Source organism: Phodopus roborovskii, unplaced genomic scaffold, assembly GCF_943737965.1.
Source record: "Phodopus roborovskii unplaced genomic scaffold, PHOROB, whole genome shotgun sequence".
Lineage (NCBI taxonomy): Eukaryota > Metazoa > Chordata > Mammalia > Rodentia > Cricetidae > Phodopus > Phodopus roborovskii.
The window spans coordinates 11,457,324-11,485,003 of record NW_026126407.1 but is presented as its reverse complement, the minus strand read 5'-3'; the positions used below and the strand labels follow the sequence as shown (position 1 = coordinate 11,485,003).

At 50.2% G+C, this 27,680-nt stretch overlaps 1 protein-coding gene across 15 annotated transcripts; it reads left to right on the top strand.

Annotated features, from left to right (window-relative positions):
- Positions 1 to 560: 560 nt before the first annotated feature.
- On the top strand, positions 561 to 27,606 carry Dlg4 (discs large MAGUK scaffold protein 4). Of its 15 annotated transcripts, none has more exons than XM_051180163.1 (20): positions 561 to 982; positions 9,495 to 9,659; positions 12,931 to 12,984; positions 13,136 to 13,186; positions 13,388 to 13,512; positions 13,840 to 14,009; positions 14,132 to 14,268; positions 14,380 to 14,524; positions 21,333 to 21,628; positions 21,800 to 21,902; positions 22,102 to 22,216; positions 23,635 to 23,811; positions 24,058 to 24,094; positions 24,191 to 24,218; positions 24,353 to 24,400; positions 24,476 to 24,577; positions 24,889 to 25,061; positions 25,952 to 26,061; positions 26,576 to 26,667; positions 26,887 to 27,606. In XM_051180163.1, exons 1-20 carry the CDS (start codon positions 953 to 955, stop codon positions 26,991 to 26,993), a joined length of 2,265 nt encoding a protein of 754 aa, XP_051036120.1. In that variant the 5' UTR covers positions 561 to 952; the 3' UTR covers positions 26,994 to 27,606. The 15 variants fall into 15 exon arrangements, 14 of the variants coding, with proteins under 14 accessions (XP_051036120.1, XP_051036119.1, XP_051036124.1 ...); XM_051180162.1 differs by having other exon boundaries at positions 562 to 982; positions 12,931 to 12,985; positions 13,128 to 13,186; XM_051180167.1 differs by having other exon boundaries at positions 563 to 982; positions 9,495 to 9,560.
- Positions 27,607 to 27,680: the final 74 nt, after the last annotated feature.

Sequence of the window (27,680 nt, the reverse complement as noted above, 5' to 3'; positions counted from 1 at the left end):
GGGGACACAGAGTGCTCTTTCTGTGGTTAGCTAGCCCCATACTCCTTTCTCCTTCTCCCCTTTGTTGGATCGCCCCAATTTCAGCACCAGAGAGACCAAGCCATAATTAATTACTTTTCAGAGTTCCTGTGAATCCTAGGGGAGAACTAGGCCCCCAGGATTCCCTGCTGCCTGCCCCTCCCTCAGACCCTACCCCATGCAGTGGCCTCCCTCCAGCACTCAAACAAACAGGGATGTTCCCCTCCCAGCTATGGGCTTTTTCCTTCTAAGAAATGAAATCCATCCTGCTTGTCTATGCTGTCATTACCAAGGCTGGCTAGGTCTCCATGTTTGCCGTAGGGCTTCTCTGCTCTTGCTTCTATCTCCTTTTCCATTATCCGGGTTCCTGCCAGCAGCGAAGGAGTTAACACTGCCAAGGCACCCCCCCCATTCTGGCTCCTAGCTCCCTCCCTCCCTCCCCCTGCTTCCTCTCTCCTCCTCTCTCCCCTTTCCTCGGCTCCGCGGCTTCATCGGCCGCTGCCATCTCCAACCCCCACCCCCCCACCCCACTCCCCCGCCACGGCCCCTAGCCCCTGGCCGTTCGGCAAGACCCCTGCACATCCCGGGGCTTCCCGAAATCCAGTTCCCCTCCCCCACCCCAGCTCATGCCCCAGCCCCAGAAGTCCGGGGCTGCCAGCCCCCGGTGCCCCTGCCCCTCCTGAGAATCGGGGTGTGCTCCTCAAGCCCCCTCCCTTTCACTTGGGAGCCCCTTTTAGGGTTCCCCCTCCCTTCCACGCTTTCCTATCCTTCTCTTCTCCAACCTTCTCTTTCCCCTCTCACCCCTCCCCCCATCCTGGCCCCCCCTGCAAAAGTGGGGTGCGGAGGGGGGAGGGGTGAGAACCCACTGAGGGGAGGAACAAAACTCCAATGAAGTCAGAGCCCCCTACTCGCCTCCGCGGCCAGGCCCCCCAACATGGACTGTCTCTGTATAGTGACAACCAAGGTAAGCATGATGTGGGGGATGCCAGTGGGGAGGGGGAGTAGGTAATGAATTTGTGGAGAGGGGTTAGGTAGGCCTTATCTAGGGCTGCAGACACTGGACTGAGAGCATCTGTAATTTGATGCATTAGAGGGGTCACAGTTTAGTTTTGGGGTTCACATTTGAGAAAATGGATTTGGCCACAGGTGCCTCCTTGGAGTGATCATTTTCTACCTATAGAGAAATTGAGAATTTGGTGTTTGGGGTGGCTTGGTGGGCTTTGGTGTTCACCAGCAGTGTTTGGAGGGCAATTTATTTAGGGAGAAGCCTGCCTGGCTCACATGGGAGTTCTGCTCATCTATGTGGGAAGGTGGGCTATGTGTGAGTGTGTGTGTTTCGGGGTGTTTCTCTTCCTTCCTGGGCAAAGGAAAAGCTGGTTTCTAGGTGCTGACCAGTTTTGGGGGTCTCTTGGCATGAGGGTAAAGGTTACTGATTGTGAGTACTTGGTTTGTCTGGGGATGTCAGCTGGCAGGTAAGGGTGGCCCTTCAGGACACAGAACATCTTGTAGATATGTTTGGGATGCTCCTGATGTGAGGGAATTGTTAATTTAGGGCTTAGTTATATGGAATAGAGCAGCCTGGGAATCGTCAGAGAGCTGGGGCCTGATACAGAATTACCTGACATAATGGACCAGGTGAGATTGAGATTAGGATTTGGGGTACTCCCATGAGAGCCAGAAGGTTGCAACAGCTGAGATTGCCATTTCCAAGGAAGGGTAGGAGGGTACAGAACAGGTAGTTGAGAAGGGGGACTGTGTGGGTGATGCAAAATGTGGGGGTAGTCCAGGCAGGTGTCCAGTATCCCTATTTCCTACATTTCATCTAGTTCCTGGTCAAAAAAACCAGAAGAGCAGATGGAGGGGACTGTTACACCTGACTCTTGGGAGGACACCTGGGTATAAGGGTCTCAGAAAATTTACAGGGTGAAGAGGTTACTGGGATAAAAAAAGGTGTAGGAGGAGAGCAGGGCTGGCAGAGCCTGGATGCACAAGAGTACAGGGTCCCAGTAGTTAGAGCCAGGAAAGCCTGGGAGATCTGGGATGAAAAGCCCAAGCAAGCTCCTGGTAGGATGTTTAGGTTGTTTGCTCCCAGACTCTGGGACTGGTAAGCCTGGTGTATGGAGGGAGGCTTGGGCGGGTGGCAGGCAGCTGGGGGCTGGGGGGTGGGACAGGAAGTGGGGGCCGGGGGAGGCGGGGTCCGGGTGAGTCACAGGCTGGGGAGGGGGTTATATTTAGTGGGAACTGCAGCTTCTTATGGGAGGGAGCTGAGGACACACATGTTCCTTGCCACAAACTCACACATGTGTATACACATGCATTGTGCACGTGTGAGCATGATTAGCGATTGGGGGCTGAAGACTTTAGGTCTGTACCCCTCGCCCAATCTACAGGGCTGCTTGTTTTTCTCCAGTTCTGTGGGCTTTGGGCTTCCTTCCAGGTTGCTGGCTTTCTCATCCCCTGTAGTTTCCAGTAGATTTTTGTGCCTCAGCTTTTCTGGCCCTCTTTGAGTGTCTGCTTGTGTTCTTTCAGTCTTTTGTCCTTAGGCCTAATCCTTGGCCTTGGCTTCCTAGCTGTTGTCACCTGTGTACAGATGTACGTATATAGGAAACCCATTGGAATGTGTGGGTTCTGCTTCTAACACGTGAGCAGATGAATGCCAGCCAGTAAGGGTGAGGGGCTTGCCTGCACTGGTAACTATTCTGGGTGGATGCATTTATTCATTTCTCTGCTCCACATTCCTATGTATTTGATGGAGCACATGATTGAGCACCCGCGAAAGTAGGAGGCTCGCAGAGAGGATCATGCATTCGGGTTTTACTGAGATTTGGAGACCCAGGTTTGCCACATTCATTGGCCAGAAAACTTGTCAGCCTTTAGGATGGAGGGACTCCAACTCCCATAAGGCCTTGAAGTGCAAGATCACTCAGTGGTAGAGTGTGCCTGTCCATAGGACTGTTGGGAGTTGTGGTTTCTCTCTATCCAGGGCAGTGGCGGGGAGCCCAGGAAGAACCAGTAGGGGGCACACGGCTTCTGCCCTCTGAAAATGCTGGGGGTGGGTGGGTTTGGGAATGCTCAGCCAGCCTTTGTAGTCACTGATCTCTCCTGGTCTGTTTGATGGCCCTCCCATCTTTCGTTGCCTATATTTATAAACTGCTGCAGTAATTTAAGCAACATTTATTGAATACTTAATATGTGCTCAGCTCTGTGTTCTGTGAAAACTCTGCTTTACAGCCATCTCTGAGTCTTATTCGGTACTAGGTCTCTGCCAGTATCTCTGTCTCAGAGCAGCTTTCTCCCACTCCGCCCCCGTCCCTCCCCCTTCTCCCCGCGCTGCTGCCTCAGTTGCCATGGTAACCAGAGACGACTGAAGTTGCGTGGCGGACTTGAGGGCAGGGCGAGGGTGGCGGAGGGCGGAGCAGAACAAATGGGGGCTGGGGGAAAAGTAGTGAAAAGATAGGGGGCTTTTGGCCAGGGACCCGGAGGCGAAGTGGTTAAGTCCTCTGGGTGGTCCTTATTGGGCAAAACCAAGATACTGGGGGCGGTGCTGTGGCCAACAGCTTCATTCATTGGTCGGCAGGGGCGTGGTGGGAAGGATAGTGTGGGCGAGGCCGGGGGAGCGAATGGGCGGGAAGCAGAGGGAGGCGTGGTTTCATAGAGCCAGGTGGGTGGAGTCGGCTTACTCTATCGGAGGAGGCCGGCAGCAGCTCTTGAAAGAGGAGGGATTAGGTTGCCAGACCAAAGTGAGGGCGGGGCTGACCCAGGACGGGCGGGGTGTGGTTTCTGTACCGAAAAGAGACCGGGTTCGTGTGGCGGTAGTCCAAGCAACTGCGGGATGCGGGGGTCTTTGGAAAGGAGAATCCGTGGGTTGGAGATATGACGTCTCAATTTTCCTAAGATGGAGGCCTTTTCAGATTTCATCAGCGTACCGTACCCTCCTACCTCAGCTCTATGTTCCAGGGAGACAGTTGCTAGGCGACGGCAAAGTCCTTGATTGCTGCGTTGCCAAGCAACGGGGAAACGGAAAATGGAGGGAAAAAGGAAATGGGGGATGGGAGAGGGTCTTACTAGCCCATAGCGCCTGCTGGTGGAAGAAGAAGGGCCTATGCATTTTCTAGATTTGGAAGGAATTTTGAGTACAAGCCCAGTTCCCATTGGTTCTTTCTGAGGACTCATGCATTTTATCCAGATATGAAAGTAGGACATTGACGTGGGGTTCATCTTGGGGGGGCTTACCTAACAGATGCCAATAAGTGCAGGGGTGAGATTCTACAGAGGTCATTAACGCCTTTTGCCCTAGGTGGGAATTTTATATTCTGTAGACAGCTGATTTGGGGAGAACTCTCACTAGAGAGTGGATATTGAGGTTTGCAAGTTCAGGTGTTTGGGAAAGGATGAAAGACAAGTGACATGGGGTACTTTGAGATATTCTGAAAGATTTGTGGGTCACTGTAAATTGAGGTTTAGATCCTTGGTGAAATTATTTTGAGATAGGTCTCACTATGTAGACCAGACTGGCCTGGAGCTCATAGAAATAAGCCTGCCTCTGCCTCCCCAGTGCTGAGCTTAAAGACATGCACCACCATTTCTACCTTTGGGTGCAAAAGATATATTTGGAGCTGGGTGGTGGTGGTGCATGCTTTTAATCCCAACACTTGGGAGGCAGAGGCAGTAGGACCTCTGTGGGTTTGAGGTCAGCATGGTCTACAGAGTCAGTTCTAGGACAGCCAGGGCTACATAAAGAAACCCTGTCTCAACCTCCCCCACCCACCCAAAAGAAATATATTTGGGAGCAAATCTTCCAACAAAAATGTAGCACAGAGCCAGGCAGTGGTCGAGCATGACTTTAATCCCAGCACTTGGGAGGCAGAGGCAGGAGGATCTCTGTGAATTCAAGGTCAGCCTGGTCTACAAAGCTTTACAGAGAAACTCTATCTCAAAAAACCATTAAAAAAAAAAAAGTAGCTCAGAATCATGGAGAGGATGTTGAAATGGGGGAGAGGCAGCCAGAAAATTTACAAACTTGACGGGTAAAGAGAAGAATAATTAGATATGGTGGACATGCTTGTAATCTTAGAACTTGGGAGGTGGAGGAGTTTGAGAGGTAGAGGCAGGAGGATCAGGGGTTCAAGGTCACCCTCAGTTACATGAACTTTTTGGGTCTAATTGGGGTTACATGAGACACTGTTCTCCCTCTATATCTATATCTATCTATATCATCTCTATCTCTATCTATCTATCTATCTATATATATATATACATATATATTTGGTGAAAGGAGAAAACCAATTCCCTAAAATTGTTCTCTGATGTCGCAAATGCCACAGCCCAGGCATGTATGTGCACGTGTGCATATGCTCATACACGCACATACAAATGCAGTAAAAATTTAAGGAAAAGATAAAATATTTCTTAATATAAGGCAAGTGTTTGGGCATAATATGAAGAGACTGCAACTGAATTTGGAAGGTTTGGTTTAAGGCAGATTAAATAATACTTAATTGGCTTCTTAAGTCTTGAAAAGAAAACATTGTTCAGTTTTGGGGTGGGGCTGGGTGGGCTGTAGAAACTCTGTCAGAGTAGATGCTTTGAAACCTGATGAGACTTTTTTACAGTAAGAGGCTTAGGGTGGGGGCCTGAGAATAGTGGTAGTCCTCAGAAGATATAGAGAGAAATGCTGTCACTGCCCCTGAAGTCTAGGAGTACAGTACTGACTAGATACCCATTGGGGGTTTTGTAATAGCTAAAGGCTTGTGTTTTGTGGGTGGTGGAGAATTAAGAAATAAGGGAACCAGAGAGATAAATTGCTAAAGTTTGCAAGTGTCAGTATTTGTAGAGGGGTCGAAAAACGAGTATACCATGGTAGGTTGAAGTCTGCAGGGAAATAGCTGTAATCAGGGAAGTTGGTAGCCAAGAGGGTCTCCCCTCACCCTTCTCTCCCATCATGACGCTCTCCCGTACTGCGCAGGCGCTGCCCCCCCTTCCCTGGCCGCAGCCTCCGGTCGCCGCGGCCGCCGCAGCCCCCGCCCCCTCAGCCCCTCCCCCTCCCCCAACCCAGCACCCTTGCTATCCCACCTATACCCTTCCCTTAGCCCCCCTCCCCTTCTCCATGTCGACTCGGAACAGATTCGCCTCCATGTGTCTCTGCGTGGTACGTGCCGCGGTACGGGATCCGGCCCGCTCCCTCTTCCCAGACACCCCCCACCCCCACCCCATCTCAGGATGCGAGCTTCAAGTGCTATCCTCTTCCCTCTGCTTGGCTGGGGTCTCTGGGTTGCAACTTCTTGAAAACAGGCAGAGTGGGTTGTACTTCTTGTTATCCACTTTAACGCACACCCCTCTATTTTTGGGGTGCAAGCCCCGGTTTCAGGTCATTCTGTGCAGCTGTGGCTTTGAAGGTAGGGGACATATTGGGGGTGCAGACTTGCCCCAATAGCATAGAGTGCTAGTCAGGACCCAGTGGGTTTGACTTCAGCTGGCCTGTAATCCTGTTTGACTTCAGATGGCCTGTAATCCAGGACTAAGAGGGGTCGACCTCCCCACCCCCAGCTTTGCAATGTCAGAATTGTTTTCCTACCATCCCTACTCCTTTCTCAGTGTAAAATTTCCAGGGACTCAATGTAGGCCCTAACTCTTACAGTTACATTTTGAGAACTTCGGTTCTTCATTCTTGTGGACCCTCACATTGTCTGCCAATCTCCGAAGCCTTTTCTTGTCAGATGCAAGTCCTTCCCCATCAGAGGGGTGGAGTAGGGAGATGTCGGGACGCACTATGATAAAAAATTACCTTTGTTTCTTATCTAGAATAAATGATTGATTGTCTCCCTTCATGTCTCCATTTTCTTTGGTGCACCTGGCAATTGCTCAGATTTAGAAATTTCCTGTTAAGTGGGGTGATCTTGAAGGGAGATTGGGCTCAAGTTTTCCCCAGTCTCCAAAACTTGGGAGGTGCAAGTTTTTGTCTTGCTTAATTTATCTTGCAGGGAATTCAAGGCAATTCCTGTTGGGCATTTACTGTCCTAGCGCATTATACTCCAGCTTGTGAAGTGGCCAGGCTGCTTACCTGATCATTCAGAACTGCTAATCCAAGACAGTTCAGCCTTCAAGGAGGGCTATTTCGCCTGTATTTCCCTTTCTCTCTGCTTTTTTTTCTTGGGAGGGGACATTGTGAAATAGGGTTCAGGATGGTCCTGAACTCACTATGTAGCCATGGATGACCTTGAACTTCAAAGTCTTGTGCCTCAACTTCCAAAGTGCAGACAGGTTTTTATTGACATCAAAAGTTCAACATTGTCTAAATTTGTGACCCACACTTGGTGAGCCCTATTTTCCTTCTTTAAGGCTCTTCAAACATTGTGGTTGCTTATTTTATACTCTTTACTCTTTAGGTCTTTTTGTTCTTTTGGGGACCCGCCACCCCAAATAAATCACAGAATCATATTCTTTTATGAATGCCTGGCCTTAGGTTGGCTTGTTTCTAGCCAGCTTTTCTTTATTTAAATTAACCCTTCTACCTTTTGCCTCTGGGCTTTCACCTTTCTCTTAATTCTGTAATTCTTACTTTCGCTCTTACTCTGTGGGTGGCTAGGTGGCTGTGTGGCTGGTCCCTAGTGTCCTCCTCTTCTTGTTCTCTTGTTCCTTTTCTCTTCCCAGATCTCTTCTATGTATTCTCTCTGCCCACCAGCCCCACCTATCCTTTCTCCTGCCTCTCTACTGGCCCTTCAGATCTTTATTAGCCCATCAGGTGTTTTAGGCAAAGAATCACAGTTTTCCAGAGTTAAACAAATGCAACATTAAAGACTGGGATATATCTGCATCATTAAAACAATGTTCCACAGCATAAACAAATGTAGCACACCTTAAAATTCTACAACATTCTACATTATACAACAAAACATGTAGAGTGTATCTATTTATTTATTAATTGAGACAGGGTCTCACTATGTAACCCTAGCTGGTCTGAAACTTTCTATATAGATCAGGCTGGCCTCAAACTCACAGAGATCTACTTGCTTCTGCCCACTAAGCTCTGGGATTAAAGGCTTATGCCATCATGTCCAACTCACGGCATTGCTTAACTCTAGCTGCCTTTGTATCCTGGTATGAGAGTCTTTTGTTGACAAGACCAGTTGCCTCCCCTAATTCTCCTACTGCACCCTTAATCTACAGTCAATTTGATACATCATCCTCAGACTTTTAAGAATCACAATCTAGCATCAGGCATTGACTATCCTTGATAAGCGTCCTTCTACTTAATCTTGCAACTGTTGCGTTCCCCCCCCCCCCCATGTTGGTACTTTCAGTTTCTCAGACCTTGGGAGGGAAATTCTGCCCATGTGTAGTTGTGACTGTGTATTGTTTTCTCAGGTCTGGGAGGGAGACCTGCATGTGGTACTCTCCTATTTCTTGACTCCAGAGTTTTGACAGTTCTGCTTCTGTGAACTTTGGAGGGGAAGGCCTAGAAGAGGTAGATGTGGAAGGGTCCAGGTGGACTTGAAGTCCTTCACTGCTGCTTCTATCTGCACATTCCCTCTTTCTGATCCCCAGTTAATCTCCTTTACTGATGTTGCTATTAAGCTGGCTGGGGGCTATCGTCCTGGCAGCTGGTTAATTGGGCAGGGAGTCATGTTGAGCCGTTTACCTCCAAAAATCAGGGGGAGGCTAGATATTCGGTTTTAACATTATATCCTCTTTTTCAATTAGGGGGCCTGGCACCCTTTCTGCTCCTCCCACTCCCCAGCCTTCCTGCCTCTGTCGTCCCCCCCCCCCCCCAGCTTCCTCTCCCATTCCATTCTTGTCCAGTATATCCGGATTAGCCAGCTAGCTTCTGGGGCCCCTTTGCTGAGTAATTGGGAGTGAGTGAGGCTAATGAAGGAAGAGCGGGGCAGGTTTGGCCCTGCCTTTCTTAGGGACTGCTGACGGCAATACTTTCTAGCTGAAGTACCTGACTTTGGTTCCTGTTTCAGGCATACAATACAAGGTGCTGGTGAGCCAGCTGCAATGAGGAGGCATGGGCAATGAGGGTGGGGTGTAGAGCAGGGCAGTAGATGGAGTGCGAGAGTGGGAGATAATTATGGAAGCAAAGAACTTGGGATAAATGAGGGTACAAGGGTCAGATGCTTGAACTCTTAAAAGGATAGAATGGAAAATGAAGCCTTGCTTGAGAAAGGTTTGAAGACAATGGTGGAGTGTGGGGTAGACATCCAGAGCCCTGGGATATGGGGAGTAGGAAGCTGGAGAATGGAGCCTGGACTTGGGTAGAGATGAGAGGTGCTGAGGCCTTGGCTGGAGAGGGGGCTGTCGGGAGGGTGGAGAGAGGGGAGCCAATGGGCTGGAGGAGAGGGAGGGGGAGGAGCTGGTCAGGCCCCAGGGCCTTCCGCACTGCACTGGTGGGGGGAAAAGGAGGCGGTCGGGGCAGGCGCCTGAAGCCCGAGGCGTTGGGCTGGCCCAGTGATGGCTGCTTCGGTCCCCATCCCCAGAAATACCGCTACCAAGATGAAGACACGCCCCCTCTGGAGCACAGCCCGGCCCACCTCCCCAACCAGGTAAACGCCCCCGAGCTGGTGCACGTGGCGGAGAGGAACTTGTCCCACCTCGAGGCCGTCCATGGGGTCGTGGGCCACGCCCACCTCTCCCCCCTCAAGGTAGGAGACCCTGGCGGCCCCCTCCCCAGTGCGGCCCTCGGAACCTCGGAGCTGCAGCAATCCCCAAGGGCCGGTAGGGCAAGAGCTATGGGGGAAAAGATTGGGGGTGGCCTGGCATCTGGGTTTTGGACTCCTGGGGCTGGGTTAGGGGGTGTATGTTTCTTGATTGGCAGTGGGGGGGGCATGAGACTGGAAACACTTGGGTGTCACAGAAGAGGAAGTGGGAGTGGGCACAGAGCCTAATGCCAGAATGTATGTGCCTCCTTTTTGTGTGTGTGGTGTGTTGAGATAGATGGAGGGTCCCCCAAGAAGGGCCCTCAGTACCAGGGCCCTCTTCATTCCTTCGCTCCCCCAGCCCCCACATCAGTTGTCTGTGTCCAGAGCTCTGTTCCAAGTGCTTGGTGCCCTCATTTGCTCTTGTCCTTATCCCCACCTCCTCCCCCAATCTCTGCCTCTGGGCCTGGCTCTGCCTGTTCCCGAGTCTCCAGCTCTTTCCATCTGGCTGGACTTAGACTTCAAATCTTGGTCCTTTCTGCCTCTTCCTGTGCCCCAGCCTTTGCTCCCCTCCCGTGCCCCCCCCCCCCGTCCTGCTGGCTGGCTGGCTGGTTCTTGATGCTGTCTCTCTCTTCCTCCCACGCATGCATCTCCTTCCCCCTCTCGCTGATCCCCAGCTCAGGCCTCTGTGGCCTGATCAACCCTCTCCTGGTTTGAGCAGTCGGTCTGTCTCTCTCTGTCCTCCAGATGCCCATTCCTTTTCCCGTTTCACCCTTCCCTGATCGTACTGTCTTTTCTCCTCTTGGTCTCACCTGCACCCATACCGTCTTTAGCCATCCCCTGTCCTTATTATATATGGCCACCTGTTCCCCTTCCCCTCCTCCTTTGTGCTCACAGTCTGCTTTTATTTTTATGTTTTCTTCTCTCCAGGCCTGAGAGGCCTTATTTCTGAGACCTTCCATTTCCCAGCCCCCTTTCTCTCAGTCTCCTCTTCTAGAGACGCATGCTGTAAGATTGAGGAGAACACCGAGGGGCCAGAAGTGTGGGGTGCTTTAGGAAGGGGGATCCCGGTTGCTGATATTTTACTAAGAGGATGGGAGGAGGCTTGTGAACCAGGGATGAGGCAGGAAAGTGGCTGTACCAGTCTCTGAGGCTAAAAGTGGCCAAGGGAGGTATGGGAGAAAAGTGGGAAGGCCAGGGTCTTAAGGCATGGGGGTTAGATGGGAATTAGGGCTGCTCAATAAGCTGCTTGGAGGAAGGAAAAGGAACAGTGCAGAATATTTGTAACTCTGTGGCTTCAAGGAGTGAAAGAAGATTCTAGGTGCCTTTTGCAAGGTGGGGCCTTAATGCCCGGGGTAGGGAGGAAACAGGTGCAGAGGGTAGTTGCTGTACAGTGCATAGACATGGTGGCACCAGAGCTTAGGGAGTGCCTGGGAGAGGGCTAGGAGAGGCCATAAGTGAAGGTGGGAAATCTCAGGACAGGGCTTCAGCGAAGGGACAGGAGATGCCCTAATATCCACAGGAGTTGGGCAGTGGGTTGAGAAGTGGAGGGCTGTGATTTGGAGCTGGAACGTTAAGGGATTGAAGATGAGGTGAATGGGGATAATGAAGTGCTCTCTCCTCAGAGAGGTGACAGGCAAGAGAGAAAAGGGATAGAGCCTTTTAAAATCTGGGATAGGGACGGGGAAGTGGGCGGAGAATGGTGACTGGGGTTGGAATATTTTGGAAAACTGAAGTCTGGGGACAAGGATCTAGGGAGGGTGTGGGATGACACTTGAGATAAAGAATAGTTAGGGAGGGACTAGGTGCGGGGAGAGGTTGTAGTCTAAGGGTGGGTCTGAGGATGTGTGCTACTGATTGACTAGACAACAGCAATGGCTTGGGGGTGGGGATCGATGGTGGTAGCGGAGATGACAGTTGATTCATGGGTATGAAATTAATGAAGGGGCCTGAAATGTTTGGGGGTTTCTAGATATGAGAAATGGCAGTAAGGGAGAAGAGGGACTTTTACAGGAGAGGGAGAACTTAGGAAGGGACTGGGAATCCTCGTACTTGGTCGGTTTCAAGTATTTGTCTAAGGAGGAAATAGATTGGGGACCCCCGGAAGGAGTCTCTTGGCAGCCTCACCTCATTGCCATAGAGACGTGGCTTCGGTTGCCCTGGCAATTGGGGAAGCCCCTAGGACAAATCTAAAGCTATCCCCGCCCTGCAGTTTAGCTAGAGACCGGCTGCGTTGAGGCCACTGACGTCAGGGACCAGGGTACGCCTCACTTTAACCCTTTCCTTGATGAAGTGGGGGCGGGGAGGAGTGGGGGTAGTAGAACAAACAGGCTAGGTTCTGGATGCCTTTTACCATTTCTCCTTCCTGACACTCTGCACTGCGTAGGGTGAGGGGCTCAAAGGAGAGAGGAAGGCAGGTTATTCAGGATGTACTGCGCCCACGCCCAGGAATAGACCCGTTCTGGCCTCTTGGCCGGGCTAACGGTGGGCGGGTCCAGAGCCTGAGAGGACTCACGGAGTCATTTGCTCTAGGGAGTCTGGCGTATCCTAGGCCACGCCCCCACCCGTTGTCCTGACTACCAGGCCTCCTGGAGGTGGGTCTCCCCAGGTCTTGGCTGATCTTAGATACCGTTGCTAGGCAACCTGGTCCCTGGAGGAAGGGGTGGATTGGATGGCGGGTGGGTGAGAGAGAGGGAGGGACCAGAAGCTGGGGAAACCCCGGATTCTCATGGCGCAAGATTTAGAGCAAATGTGTGCCAAGGTGAGGGACAAATTTGGGGGAGGGTTATGAAGATATCTGGGTGATTGTTAGGATATAGAGACAGGAAGGGGGGCCCAAAGAGGAGAGCAGGACCCAGTGGACCTGAACCGTGGGGTGTAATGCGTAGTTCGTAATGCATGTAACACCCTGCAGTGTTACATCCGGTGAGAAGCATCCCCCCCAGCATGCTCCCCCTTTCCCCACTCTTTACCATCTGCTGCTCCCCTCTCCGTCTGGCTGTCTCTCTCTTCTCATACCTCTTTAGACATACAGGGGCCTGGGTTGGGCAGAGTTTTGTGTGTGTGTGTGTGTGTGTGTGTGTGTGTGTATACGAGTGAGTGCATGCATGTTTGTGTAATATAGACAGACTGGGTCCTTTGTAGAGTTGCCCTAATGTAGAATGGGTTTGACTATCCAGCTAAAAGGAGATCCAGATTGGTAGGGCCCACCTTTGGTTATGGACTTCCTCTGGAGTTAAAGCTTAGGTAGCTTTTTGTCTTCTGTCTCCTCTCCCAGGCCAATTCTCCCCCTGTGATTGTCAACACGGATACCCTAGAAGCCCCAGGATATGTGAGTTGTTTAGATTTTGGGGCTGGGGCTGTAGCAGAAGGGTAGGAGAGAGGAAGGGAATGAGTCCCTGAGTGGGGACGGAGGGGCATGTTCTGTGAGCAGAATGTCTGTCTCACTGTTTTTGTGTTTCTGTCCCGTGCTGGAGTTGCAGGTGAACGGGACAGAGGGGGAGATGGAATACGAGGAGATCACATTGGAAAGGGTGAGAGCCAGCCCCTCCATTCAAAGTCCCTTGGCTCTGGGCTGGTGTTCCTCTTTTTGTGCCTATGTTTTCTAGGATCCAGACCCTTAACTGTGTCCCTGTGTATTCTAAGCTGCACCTTTCTAATCCTGACCCCTTCCTGCATCCCTTAACAGAATTAGGCAGTATGGGGAGCTGACCCTCTCATCTCCTTCTTCCCAGGGTAACTCAGGTCTGGGCTTCAGCATCGCAGGTGGTACTGACAACCCACACATTGGTGACGACCCATCCATTTTCATCACCAAGATCATTCCTGGTGGGGCTGCAGCCCAGGATGGCCGCCTCAGGTTGGGAGAGAAGACTGGGCTTAGAAAGCTAGTACCTGCTGGGAGGTGGTGTCGCATGCCTTTAATCCCAGCACTTGGGAGGCAGAGGCAGGTGGACCTCTGTGAGTTCCAGGTCAGCCTGGTCTACAGAAGGAGTTCCAGGACAGCCAGGACTACACAAAGAATCACTGCCCACAACCACCCCCCCCAACTCCCCTACCTCTCAGCCTCCCATCCCCCACCCCACCCCCCTTCCCTGCTCCCAAAAAAGAGAGAAAACTAGTATCCTGGAAAGAGAGGGTTGGGCAGTAGAAAGCCCCTGGCTCAGACCCATGTTGTGGTTCCTAGGGTCAATGACAGCATCCTTTTTGTAAATGAAGTGGATGTCCGGGAGGTGACCCATTCGGCTGCAGTGGAGGCCCTCAAAGAAGCAGGTTCTATTGTTCGCCTCTATGTCATGCGCCGGAAACCCCCAGCTGAGAAGGTCATGGAGATCAAGCTCATCAAAGGACCTAAAGGTAGTAGTCACCCATGTTAGCTCCTTCCTCCTCTCCCCCCTCCTCCCCATCCTGTCCCTCCTGCCTGGAAGGCTTGCTCCCCAGGTCCACAGGCAGCTATTTCTTCCCTCCCTGCCATCCAGGACTTGGCTTCAGCATTGCAGGGGGTGTAGGCAACCAGCACATCCCTGGAGATAATAGCATCTATGTAACGAAGATCATCGAAGGAGGTGCTGCCCACAAGGATGGCAGGTTGCAGATTGGAGACAAGATCCTGGCGGTGAGGGCCTGAATCATGTTCTAGTCAAGACTTGGGTCTCAGTGCAGGTCTGGGGGCCTCACTGCCTGACCATTTCTGCCTCTGTCTGAGCTTTGCTTCCCTTGACCCCAGGTCAACAGTGTGGGGCTCGAGGACGTTATGCATGAGGACGCCGTGGCAGCCCTGAAGAACACATATGACGTTGTCTACCTAAAGGTGGCCAAGCCCAGCAATGCCTACCTGAGTGACAGCTATGCTCCCCCAGACATCACAACCTGTGAGAGCCCTCCAAACCTCAAAGCTCCTCATGGCCCATCCTAGTAGTTCCTAAGACATGCAATTCCATGACAGCCCCTGTGGCCTATTTCCATGAAATGGCCACCACCTCTGAGCCCTGTGGTGGTTAGAGAGGTGATGGAAAATCAACCATGAAGAAGCACTGAAAACGATTGTTGACATTCTCTTGTCCAAGGGACACAAGGCCCATTTGGTTTTGTGGTTCTGATCAAATCCTTAAGAAAAGAGCATGGTGGTGCAGGAGGGTCAGGAGTTCAAACCTACTCTGGGCTACATAGCAAGTTTGAGGTCAGCCTGGGCTACTTGAGACTGAGAGAAAGGAAAAAAGACAAAGGCTTCACATTGTACTTTTTAAGAGCAGTTCCCATAGTCACAAAGACAACATGGAAGAAGGAACATAGAGGGCCAGTGTACGCCGGAATAGAGAGGCCTAAGTTTAGAACACCGCATGGGTAGCCACACTCAGCAGCGGTACATTAAGAGGGGGATGTTGCCACAGAATAAGTTTGTTTCAGAAAACCATGGTTGGCTTAATAATAGGAACCTTTCCATTCAATATATTAAAACTGCCAGGTGGTGGTAGCACACGCCTTTAATCCCAGCACTTGGGAGGCCAAGGCAGATGGATCTCTGAGTTCAAGGCCAGCCTGATCTATACAGAGTGAGTTCCAGGACAGCCAAGGCTACACAGAGAAACCCAGTCTCAAAAAATAAAGCAGAAACAAAAACAAAATGTGGGAAAGATGGGGATGGTGGCCCACACTTATAATCTCAGCATTCTGGGGCCAGAGGCAGGAGGATTGGAAATGCTGGGGTAGCCTGGGCTACATAGTGAGGACAGTTAGAAAAATCAAGTCCAGATGTGAAAATCACTGATGATACTAAACATGTGTCTTCAAACAAGCCTTTAGTAAACCCAGGAGTAGAGGTTCTGTGACAGGGAGTAGTTGGTTACTAGCAACCAGCAGCAGCAGATGTTTCACATCAGTAAATCCCAGCAATGTGTACATCGCTCTAGGAGTTAGGCAAGGCTGCCTCTCACTGCTGTTCCTCATCATCGCCTTCAGCAGCTTCCCGGTGTTGGTGCCGCTATCGCTAACCAACGGGAAACTCTGTTCTGGAATTTCCAGTAATTATTGTATTTTGCAAAGGTGATACGGATGGAGCCTAGGGTCTCATGCATGCTGAGCAAGTGCTCTACCACTGAATCACACGCAGGCCCTACAGCCCTCACCCTCCTCTTCTTAGTAGAGTGAATATAGATTAATTAAGGAAAAGTGAGAACGAACGAAAAGTGAGAAAGAATAGAGGGCTCTATTTCTTTCCTTGCTCATTTTATTTTTTTAAAGACAGGGCCTTTCTATGTAGCCCCAGCTATTCCTTATGGAGGCAAGGCTGGCTTTGAACTTGTGCTAATTCAATGGTTTCACCCTCTTCAATATTGGGTTACAGATGTGTGTCACCATACTTGGCTTTAGAATTTTTATTTATAAATACTTTTTTTTTTTTTTTTTTTTTTTTTTTTAAGACAGGGTTTCTCTTTGTCCTGAATTTACTCAGTAGACCAGGCTGGCTTTGAACTCAGAGATCCCCTTGCTTCTGCCTCCTAAGTGCTGGGATTAAAGATGTGTACCATCATGCCTGGCTCCATTATACTAAGTGGTTTTTTTTTTTTTTTTTTTTTTTTTTAAATGGGGGGGGGAATCATTTATTTATTCATTTGTGTGAGTATGGACATGCCATAGTGTGTGTGTGCAGGTCAAAGGACAACGTGTGAAAGCCTGTTCTCTCTTTCTACTATGTGGGTTCTGGGGTTTAAACTCAGGCCATCAAACCTGTCCAGCTATCTCACCCACCTGTCTTTTTTGAGGCAAGGTCGTGCTGGGGTTTCAGGCCTATACTGCCATATTCAGCCAAGCTTCTTCCCTTCCTTTCTCTTGCCTCTTTTCCCTTCTCTTTCTTCTTTGTTTTTCTTTTCTTTTCTTTCTTTTTTTTTTTTTCTTTCCTGGGGATTTAACCTTAGTCCTTGAACATGCTAAGCAGCTGTCTGTAACAGCTCTATCCTGCCCCAGCCATGCTACAGATTCTTGTTATTGTAAAAGTCTGTGGCCTTAAACAGTACTGTTGCCTCAGCCAGGGGTGCTGGGATTACAGGGGTGAAGCACTACACTTGGTACAATCACATTATTACTTTTCTGTTTTGAAACAATCTTACTGTGTAACATTGGCTGGCTTGGATCTCACAAAGGTCCACCTGCTTCTGCCTCCTAAATGCTGAAATTAAAGATGTGCACCACCATGTCTGGCTACATTCTTAACCCCCCCCCCCCTTTTTTTTTTTTTTTTTTTTTTTTGAGACAAGGTTTCTCTGTGTAATAGCCCTGGCTGTCCTGGAACTTGTTCTGTAGACCAGGCTGGCCTCAAACTCACAGAGATCTGCCTGCCTCTGCCTCCCAAGTGCTGGGATTAAAGGCATGTGCCATTAACTTCCCATTTTTTAAAAAATACTTTTTATTATTTATTTTTTTGCATTTCAATCCCAGTTCCCTTTCCCTCCTCTCCTCCCTCAACTCCCCTCCCCTCCCCCACCCCCCATCTGCTCCTTGGAGAGGGTATGACCTCCCCTAGGAAGTCTACCAAGTATCCCATCATCTCCTTGAGGCAGGACCTCTCTACCCCATACATCTAGGCTGGGCAATAACTTTCCATTTTATGTCTTAAGTTTTCAGTTAATTTATTTAAAGATCTTAGTCTAGATGCATCATAGCATAAATTTATTCTCTCTCTCTCTCTCTTTTTTTTTTTTTTTTTTTTTTTTTTTTTTTTTTTTTGACACAGGGTTTCTCTGTGTAGCCCTGGCTGTCCTGGAGCTCGTTCTGTATCCCAGGCTGGCTTAAATCAAACTCAGAGATTCATCTGCCTCTGCCTCCTGAGTGCTAGAATTAAAGGTGTGCACCACCACTGTTTGGCTAAATCAGTGATTATCAACCAGGATAATTTTGTTAGGCTAAATTTGTTGTAACATTTTGTTATGGGTGGAATGGGAGAAACAGGAAAGGAATATTTTTATCATTTGACAGAAATATAAATTTGACAAAAAATACAATAAATTGATGAAGAAAATGAATGAGGTAAGCATTTTTGAGACAGAGTTGCATTATGTAGCTCTGGTTGGTCTGGAACTCGTTATATAGACCAGGCTGGCCTGGAACTCACAGAGATCCACCTGCCTCTGCCTCCTTAGTGCTGGGGTTACAGGTGGGTGCCACCATACCCATTGAAAATGATGAAAAAAGATTTTTGAAGACATAGTTTCTCTGGGTAGCCCTGGCTGTCCTGAAAGTCCCTCTGTAGACCAGGCTAGCCTTGAACTTGTAGTAGCCTGACTCTGCCTTCCAAGTGCTGGGATCAAAGGTGTGTACCATCACTGTCTGGCAAAAATGATACAATTTTAGTGAAGGACATAAAACAATATTTCTTGATAGGAAAAAATTTTTAAAGTGTTTTTTAAAATTTATTTAATTTGTGTGTGTGTTTATTATTTTTCACATGTGCATGTGTGTGCTCACAGGCTAACACATCATAATAAGCATGTAGAGATCAGTGAACCATTTGTGGGAGTCAGGTCTCTCCTACCATGTGGGTCCTGGGGATCAAATTCAGGTTGGCAGGCTTGTTGGCACAGATCTTTATCCATTGATCCTGAATGGAAAAAAAAAAATCTTAATTTGTGGAAGAACCAGCCTTCTTCAAATTACATGATTTATGGAATCCTCATCAGGATTCCAGTATTATCTTTCCCTGGAATTTATGTCGCGTCTAAAGTTCAGTTGGAAAAGTGTGTGGGAGAATAACTGAGACATTATTTTGGGAAGGAATGAGACATTTTCTTTATCAAATATGAGACACCATATTCAAATTTTATGATGCTATTTATTTTTCCTTTTTGAGACAAGGTCTCACTATGTAGCCAAGATTGCCCTTGAACTGGCAATCCTGTAGCCTCAGTCTCCTAGGGCTGGATTATAGGTGTGTGTGAGCATATCCAGCTCTCTGGTACTATTTCTGAATCCTATAACCTACCAAAAATAATTTGTGCTCCTTGGAAAAAGATGATTTCCAGTCTCTGGCAGGAAGCAAAAGACAAGAGACAGGATGGGTTGTATATACTTGTAATCCTGGTGTTTGGGAGGTTGACCTTGGGGGGTTGAGAATTTAAGGAAAGCCTGGGTTATATAGAACTTGTCTCAAAAAATGGCTGCGAATGTAGTTTAGCTGGTGGAGTGCTTGCCTAGTATACATGAAGCCTAGAGTTTTATCCCTAGTGCTGGATAAAGCTGGACATTGTGGTACATGCTCCTAGTGCTCCTGTGGAGGTGAGGGATCAGAAGTTCAAGACTACACAGTGAGTGTGAGGCCAACCCTGCATGAGACCCTGGCGGGTTTTTTTTTTTTTAAAAGAAATTCTGATATTGGAGATGTGGCTTAAGGGCTAAGAGTACTGACTATTTTTCCAGAGGGCCTCAGTTCAATTCCCAACATCCACATGGCAGCTCCCAACTGTTTATAATTCCAGTATTCCAGTTGCATGGGATCTGGCATCCTCACACATACATGCAGGCAAAACACCAATACATATTTAAAAAAAATAAATTTTAAAAAAAGTACAGATGAGCCTTAAAAACAAACAAACAAGAAAGAAAGGAAGAAAGGGAGAAAGAAAGAAAGAAAGAAAGAAAGAAAAAAAAGAAATTTAAAGCTGGTCTGGGGAGATAGCTTAGGTGGTAACGTGCTTGCTTTACAACCATGAGATCAGAATTGGGGTCCCTAACACCCCCATAAAAGGCTGGGTGCTGTGGTGCACATGTGTCAGCCTGACTCTGAGACGTGGTGCAGAGACAGACAGGTGATTTTCTGGAGCTCACTGGCTGGTTAACTTAACAGTGAGGTGCCGCAAGGCAAGTTGGCACGGCACACATCTTCAATCCCAGCACTCTGAGTGCTAGGATAGCCTGGTCTACTAGTGAGTTCCAGGACAGCCAGAGCTATATAGTGACATCCTATACTAAAAATAAATAAACATAAGATGGAGAATGCTTTTGAGGGAGACACCCAAAGTCAACCCCTGGCTTCCATCCTCTCTCTCACACATCCATGCACACACACACACACACACACCCCACCAACCAGAAAAAAGAAATATATACATGTATAAGATGAGCCTTAACATTTGTCATACTAGAGGGCTCCAAAGAAGGAACTCAAGACTATTGGAGTCACAGCAGACACATGAGCCATTTTGAAGAGGATTTTTTCCTGGCCTTTCAGAATTCATTTAATATATGAAACTCATGAGGTTATAATAATACCTAAGAAAAAGTTAGAAATCAGGCAAGGGTGATGGATGCTTGTAGTCCCAACTACTTAGGACACTGAAGGATCAAGATCAGTTGAGCCCAACCAGGCAAGAGCAGCATAGTGAGATTCTGACTTGAGAATAAAACCCAAATCAAATTGTGATCAAATGTGTTTGGGACTGGGGGACTGTCATCCTTTGATTATATAGGATGAGAAAGATCTGGGGTTCCATCTTCACTACAAAATCATTTTGTTACTTTGGGAGGATGCTAGGTTACCTAGAGGTATACCATTCTTCCAGAAAATGTGTAAGGAACAGAATTAGTCATCCGTCCCCTCTTCTATATAAACCTTACCTCAGAGTAAGCACAGGGTTGCCATGCAGCAATTCGTGTGTGTGTGTGTGTGTGTGTGTGTGTGTGTGTGTGTGTGTGTGTACGTGTACTTGTGTGCATATTTTTTTTTTTTATTTTGAGATAGGGTCTCATTATTTAGCCAAGCTGACTTTCAAAGTCATCATGTTACCCATGGTGGCCTATAGATTGCAGCAATCCTCCTGAGTGGGATAGTGGGTTTGAACACAACACTCAGCAGGTAGGACAGTCCTTTATAAAGATCTTATGATGATTGTAGAGTATTTGCAATACTCTGCAATCCCTGCAAATAGCAGAATTAGACATTAACACCTGCAAGAACTTAGGGACAGTCTGCTAGAGCACACTGTATTGAGCCAGATCTGGCTGACCCCACCAGAACCTGCCTGCCTGGCTAGAGAGACAGGCAGCTGCCTTGGCCTGGAACTCACTGACCTTCCACTGCTTCTCCCCTGTGCTGGGGTTAAAAGGTGGTGCAGAATGTGGCCCTGCACCCCGCAGAGGGCACTGGCTCCTGTGGTGATAAAGTGGGAAGCACAGGATGCCACCCTGGGGGAATATTTTCACATTGAATTTGAGTCTGCTTTCCTCTAGGACAAACCTAGGAAAGCAAAAAAGGAGACAGGGGCAGGTGCATGTTAAGCAAGACCACAGGGATATAAGGACTATACCTCATAGGATGGGAAAATACACAAATGGCCCATTTTAAAAAAGAAAAACAAAACAAGACATAAATAAATAGCCACAAGGGAGAGAAATTTTATAGACTGAAAGACCGGAGAGGCACTTTTAACCAAAAGGCAGCCTGAAATGCATGACTAATTATTCCCCCTTGGTCTCACCATTCCTGGCATACTAAAGACATACGACCTTCAGATCATTACCTCTGATGTCATATGTAAATTCCCAACCCTCAGTGCTGTCAGTCACCAACACTCCTTTCTGGCAGATGAACTCTTCCTTGGTGGAGCCTGGTCTGGGCTTCCCTGGAAAGGATGGGTGGGTGGGTATTATTGTCCAAGCATTTCCATCTCACCCATGTCTGTCTTCCCTCAGCGTATTCTCAGCACCTGGATAATGAGATCAGTCATAGCAGCTACTTGGGCACTGACTACCCCACCGCCATGACCCCCACTTCCCCTCGGCGCTACTCCCCTGTGGCCAAGGACCTGCTTGGGGAGGAAGACATTCCCCGGGAACCAAGGCGAATCGTGATCCACCGTGGTTCCACAGGCTTGGGCTTCAACATCGTGGGTGGAGAGGATGGTGAAGGCATCTTCATCTCCTTCATCCTCGCTGGGGGCCCTGCCGACCTCAGTGGGGAACTGCGGAAGGGGGATCAGATCCTATCGGTGAGAGAGGCCTGTGCAAGGGTCTGCATTGCCCCCTGAACAGAGCTCTCTGCTCTTGGGGAGGGGCTAGCTGGGATCCAGCCTGGTCCTGCTAGACTGTTCCCTAACCCCCTGGGACCCAAGAATTATTGTCTTCTTGTCCCAGGTGACAGCCTCTTCTCCACTTTCTAGGTCAATGGTGTTGACCTCCGCAATGCCAGCCATGAACAGGCTGCCATTGCCCTGAAGAACGCGGGTCAGACGGTCACGATCATTGCTCAGTATAAACCAGAAGGTACCAGGTCTAAGCTTCCCTTCCTTATTGGCTAAAATGGTCCTCAGAACTGTCACTTTAGCTGATGGGTGGCCTCAGCAGGAGGAGGGGGAGGTTGTGTGCGTGCGTGCGTGTGTGAGTGCGTGCGTGTGTGTGTGTGTGTGTGTGTGTGAGTGATTAGGGTGGGGCAGATTTCCAGAACCTTCTTGTCCTTCTTCAGAGTATAGCCGATTCGAGGCCAAGATCCATGATCTTCGGGAACAGCTTATGAATAGTAGCCTGGGCTCAGGGACTGCATCCCTGCGGAGCAACCCCAAGAGGGGCTTCTACATCAGGTGAGAAGCTCCCAGGGCAACGATGCTTTGAGGCCTTCGTGTGTTCTCCTCCTGAACTTGTCTGTTCCCCATACAGCTCCTCCCCTAAATCCTGCCTGCCTTCTATTCTCCCAGCATCCAGACCTGATGCTCAACCAGGAGTTCATAGGCTTACCTGCATAGACTGATCCACTAGAATATATTACCTGGGTTGGAAAACAACCCCTGCCCCAAGTGTCTTAATTGCCTTCTAGCCCACATCACCCAAGCACTTCCCCAACAGCTCTCATGTAGGACCTAAGTTCAGTGTCTGACACAGCAGGCATCTCTAGCTCCTTCCCTTTCTCCTTCCCTCCTCCCCTCCCTCCTTCCCTCTCTCCTTCTCTTCTTTCCCTCCTTCTCTCCATCCCTTTCTCCCTCCCTCTTTCCCTCCTTCCTTTCCCCCTCTTCTTCTCTCCCCTTCCTTCCCCCTCCCCTCCCCCCTTGTTGCCTAGGCTGAGTTTGAACTCCTGCCTTAGACTTATTAATCTTCCTGCCTTAGACTCCAGGCACTTGTCACCATGCCCAGCTTTGGGATATTTTGAGTCTTCTTTCAGTTTGGCACCCCTGTGGGAAGCCTTAGTGGGAAGGACTGCAGCTCTTTGTGTATGCCTCCTGTCTGCCTCCCTTTCTTTCTTTTCCTTCCTTCCATTTCCCTCCTGTGCTGGGGATTGGATCCAGAGCCTCATGCATGTTAGGCTCCCACTGAAACCACTGCTGAAACACATCTCAGCTCCACCCCCTGGCTGCTCAGTAGCATTTGTCCCCTTCTCAGGGCTCCTCTCCCTGTCCCCTCACAAGGCATCAGGACTTCCTCCTCCTCGACGCTTTTCCTGCCTCTCTCCTTCATCCTCTTTCTTTGTCCAGTTGGCTGGCCTTATCTGCCACTGTGCTTGCTATGCAGGTGTCCCTTAAAGCGGTCTGGCCTGGCTTGATACCATCTTGAAGGCCTAGACCAATTCTGGCTATCGGTTTTGGGCCGTCTCCTCCATTGGGTTGTCCCATGGGCATGTCACATTCAACATGACCTAGCCTGCAACTGCTGTGTTTCTCCTGGATGCTTGTGCTCCTTCTCAGAGGCTCACACCCATGCTCTCCCCCCGCCTATTGGAGTCTACTAGGTCCCTAAGGATACTGGATTCTCACTGCCAGCTGATGCTGTGCGACCCTGGGGGCTTGTTTCTTCTCCTTAGTCACATTGTTGTTCTCTGCATCTTTGCTCTTTCAGAAACTTGACAGAGCTTTTAGTCCTTAGACAGTTTGGGATTTCTTTGTGTGTACCACCAGTCCATGCTTTGTTGCAGTTTCCTTGCCCAGAATCTGGCTGGTTCTCGAGGTGGCTGGTGCATCCTTCCTGGAGTTCTCAGCCAGGCCCTGACCCATAGTTCCTTGTGCTGCAGGGCCCTGTTTGATTACGACAAGACCAAGGACTGCGGTTTCTTGAGCCAGGCCCTGAGCTTCCGCTTTGGGGATGTGCTCCATGTAATTGACGCTAGCGATGAAGAGTGGTGGCAAGCACGGCGGGTCCACTCTGACAGTGAGACCGATGACATTGGCTTCATTCCCAGCAAACGACGGTGAGGCGCCTGGGGCTCTGCAGCCTTCCTGATAGAGGCACTGAAATTTACAAAGTCTCCCACGGTGGGAGTGTGCTAGACCCTGCTGGGGACTATGGCTCCCATCAGTCCCTGGGAAAGGACTTCTCACTGAGGTACCATGGGCCCAGGTGCAGCTAGGAAATGGGATTCCCACCTGGTCCAGAGGGTGGAACCTCACTGAGCATTTCCCTACTATTCCCTGCTCTTCTTCCTTGTATTCCACAGGGTCGAGCGACGAGAGTGGTCAAGGTTAAAGGCCAAGGTAAGTGGAAGGTAGACGATGAACTTGGTGGAGAAGTGCTGGGGGTGGTCTCTGAGCTAAGTTCTGAACCTACCATAAGATTGGTTTTTCTTCTAGGACTGGGGCTCCAGCTCTGGATCACAGGGTAGGTAGGGAAAATTGGAAAGCTGTGGGATGAGTGGAACATGGAGTTTCCCTTGACATCCTCGGGAAAGCAGGCGAGATGGTCTCCAGGTCCCCTGCCTTGGAGCCCGTCACAGATGCCCTGTCTCCTACCAGGTCGAGAAGACTCGGTTCTGAGCTATGAGACAGTGACGCAGATGGAAGGTGAGCCCTAGCCCCAGCCTCGGATGTGCTCCCGCCCACTCTGCTTGCTGGCTAAGCCTGGCTCTTTCTTCTTAGTGCACTATGCTCGCCCCATCATTATCCTTGGACCCACCAAAGACCGTGCCAATGATGATCTTCTCTCCGAGTTCCCCGACAAGTTTGGATCCTGTGTCCCTCGTGAGTACAGGGGCCTTGGATAGAGATGGAGTTGGAGTTGGGGGACCCCAGAGGTCTTACTTAGTCAGGGCCATGACACTGGAGTACGGTGGGACACAGATTGCCCACTTTTATGTCTACAGCAGGCAAGGCTGGGTCTGAGCCTGGGAGGCCCCTGGGTGGCAAATTCTGTTTTACGTAGTCTCAATATCCCCAGCAGCATCCTACCAAGGACCAGCTGGGACCTCGAGGGCCCTGGGGGGTTGGTTGATGCAGGCTAATATTAAGGGATGGTGGTTAGATCTTTGTGGGGTGGGATGACTTCTTGGCAGATACGACACGTCCCAAGCGGGAATATGAGATAGATGGCCGGGATTACCACTTTGTCTCCTCCCGGGAGAAAATGGAGAAGGACATTCAGGCGCACAAGTTCATTGAGGCTGGCCAGTACAACAGCCACCTCTACGGGACCAGTGTCCAGTCTGTGCGAGAGGTAGCAGAGCAGGTGAGAGCTGGTGGGCTCTGCATCCTCTTCCTCCTGCCCTCTCCCCACCCCATTGCCTCCCTCCAGCTCTCTCTAACTTTCTTTCTCTCTGTCTCTTTCCCTGCTGGGTGTGCACCCCGCTCCTCCACCTCCTTCTCCTCTCGGGCAACCCTGACCACCTGCTCTTTTGTGGCCCTGCCCCCCTTGCTTCCTGGCCCCACGCTCCCCACTGCCCTCTGCCCCCCTCCCCCCCCCCCCCGTCTCTCCTCTCTTCCCGGGGCTTTGCCTGTGGTGGCTTGGCCTTCCTCAACGTGTCCCCTCCTTTCTTCCTGACTCCCCTCTGCTCATTTCTCTCTCCTTTAATGGGGGCCCCACTACCCTCCCTCTCACCCCTCCTTCAACTCCTTTCCCCTACTACTCCCCCTGCCTGCCCTCGCTCTGTGGCTCTTCTCTCCATCTGCCTCCCCTGCCTCCCATCTGTCCCTCTCATTCCTTCCATCTGTCTGTCCTCTGTCTGTCCTCCTCTCCCTCCTCCCTCTATCCTAATTCCTTCACCCCTTTCCCTTTACTGTCTTTCCCTACCTGCCCTGGTCTGCCTTGTGCATCCCACCTCTATTGCCCCTGCCCTGTCTCTGCCCTCATCCTTTGGGTCCTCTCTCTGCCTCCTCCACTCTGTCCCTCCCCTGCCCTCTTGGCTTGGTTCCCCATCGTCCATTTCTCCCCACACGTCTTTTTGTTTTCTGTTGGCCACTCTGCATACCTCTTTCTGTTCTACCCTTTGACATCTGTCACTTGCCCTTTGGCCACTCTCCTGCCCCCCACCTTTCTATATTCTGTGTTTCTTCCTGGTACCTCTGTCTGTCCTTTCCTGCTACCTGCTGGTCCCCCTCCGCCTACCCTGCCTGCCCCAGGGGAAGCACTGCATCCTCGATGTCTCGGCCAATGCCGTGCGGCGGCTGCAGGCGGCCCACCTGCACCCTATCGCCATCTTCATCCGTCCCCGCTCCCTGGAGAATGTGCTGTGAGTATGGTCCTGATGGTCCTGGGGGCTCCCCCTCTGCTCCCTACCCTTGTGGTCATGGGCTCTCAAGGCTCCTACCTTGATCTGTCCTCTCAGAACCTTGGACAGCAATTCCCACTGTGCTCAGAGAGCTGGATTGAGAGTTGAGAGCCAGGCCTTGAAGCAATGGCAGGCCTTTCCCCCTTCTGCTGCCTTGGACTAGGCAGCACTACAGTTCTCAGTAGCCTCCTGGGGCATACACAGGCTGGGGCAAATCAAAACCTCAGAGGCAATTGGAAATTGGAACCTGGATCCCTTCTGTGGGACTAAAGCCCAGAAGGATTGGTTCCAGAGAGGTCCTGGATGGGGTGGGTTGCCGGGAGCTCATTTGTAGCCCCAGAGGAGATCAGAAATTATATTGTTTGCTATGTGCTCCAACTAAGAAAAAAGAAGTAATTTAGCATGCTAGGATGGAGGAGGTAGAGTTACAGAGAGGGGCCCACCCCTCAGATCTGCATCTCTCAACTCTTGACAGAGAGATCAATAAGCGGATCACAGAGGAGCAAGCCCGGAAAGCCTTTGACAGAGCTACTAAGCTGGAGCAGGAGTTCACAGAGTGCTTCTCAGGTGAGAGTCCACCCGGTTCCCCATGAGCCGTGAGTTCAGAGAGTCTACTGAGAGTTGATGTTGCTGCCCAACTGGGTCGGTGTGGGAAGAGCCTCCTGTCCGTGGGCATGGGGATCCAGGGCTCCTGGCTGAAGGAGTAGACAGTGCCCCTTGCTCTGGGCTCCTTGGTCATGTGTCCTTGGGACCTTGGCCTCACTTCCTGCTTCACCCTACTTGTAGCCATCGTGGAAGGCGACAGCTTTGAGGAGATCTACCACAAAGTGAAGCGTGTCATTGAAGACCTCTCAGGCCCCTACATCTGGGTCCCAGCCCGAGAGAGACTGTGATTCCTGCCCTGGCTTGGCCTGGGCTCACCCTGCCTCCATCACCTGGGCCCTTGGTCTGGACTGAATAGCCCAAGCCCTTCGCACCCCAGCCTCCCTTCCCACCCTTCTTATTTATTTCCTTTCTAACTGGATCTAGCCCATTGGAGGGGGGACACTCCTCTGCATGTATCCCTGTACCCCAAAACAGGGCTCTTGGACCCCAGGAACCTGGGGCCTGGGGGGGCATTGGGCTCCTGGTTCTGAGCCCTTGCTCCTTAGGACCCCTACCCCTGCCCGCCCCCATGCACACACAGACCCACTGGGGGCCTCTGCCCTCCCCATTTTCTCCCACATACATTCCAGAAGTCAGGGCCCCTCTCAAGGAGTACCCGCTGTGGGGATGCAGGGCCACAGGCTTCCGCGCTCTCCTGAGGCAGGGGCTGGGGTCGCCCCTGCCCCACCATAACTCCCATTTGATTTCTCATTTATTTTCTCCATTTTTTCTTCTCCAGGGTGGTCTTTGGGGGGAGAAGTAAGGGGACTAAGTTGTGGGTTCCCTGCCTTCCACTGCCTCCCGCCTTTTTTCTTTGCCGGTTTGCATGAGTGGAAGGTCTAACTGTGGCTTTTCTTTTCTTTCTTTCTTTCTTTCTTTCTTTTTTTTTTTTTTTTTTTTTTTTTTTTTTTTTTTTGAATTTTTTTTTCTTTTTC

What these genes read in the sequence shown, in the direction of transcription:
- Dlg4 (XM_051180158.1), top strand. Translation starts at nt 5,960, where the DNA reads ATGACGCTCTCCCGTACTGCGCAGGCGCTGCCCCCCCTTCCCTGGCCG. An exon ending in GCCCAGGATGGCCGCCTCAG is followed by an intron (nt 13,513 to 13,839) that starts GTTGGGAGAGAA and finishes TGTGGTTCCTAG; the next exon opens with GGTCAATGACAGCATCCTTT. An exon ending in AGGGGGATCAGATCCTATCG is followed by an intron (nt 21,629 to 21,799) that starts GTGAGAGAGGCC and finishes TCCACTTTCTAG; the next exon opens with GTCAATGGTGTTGACCTCCG.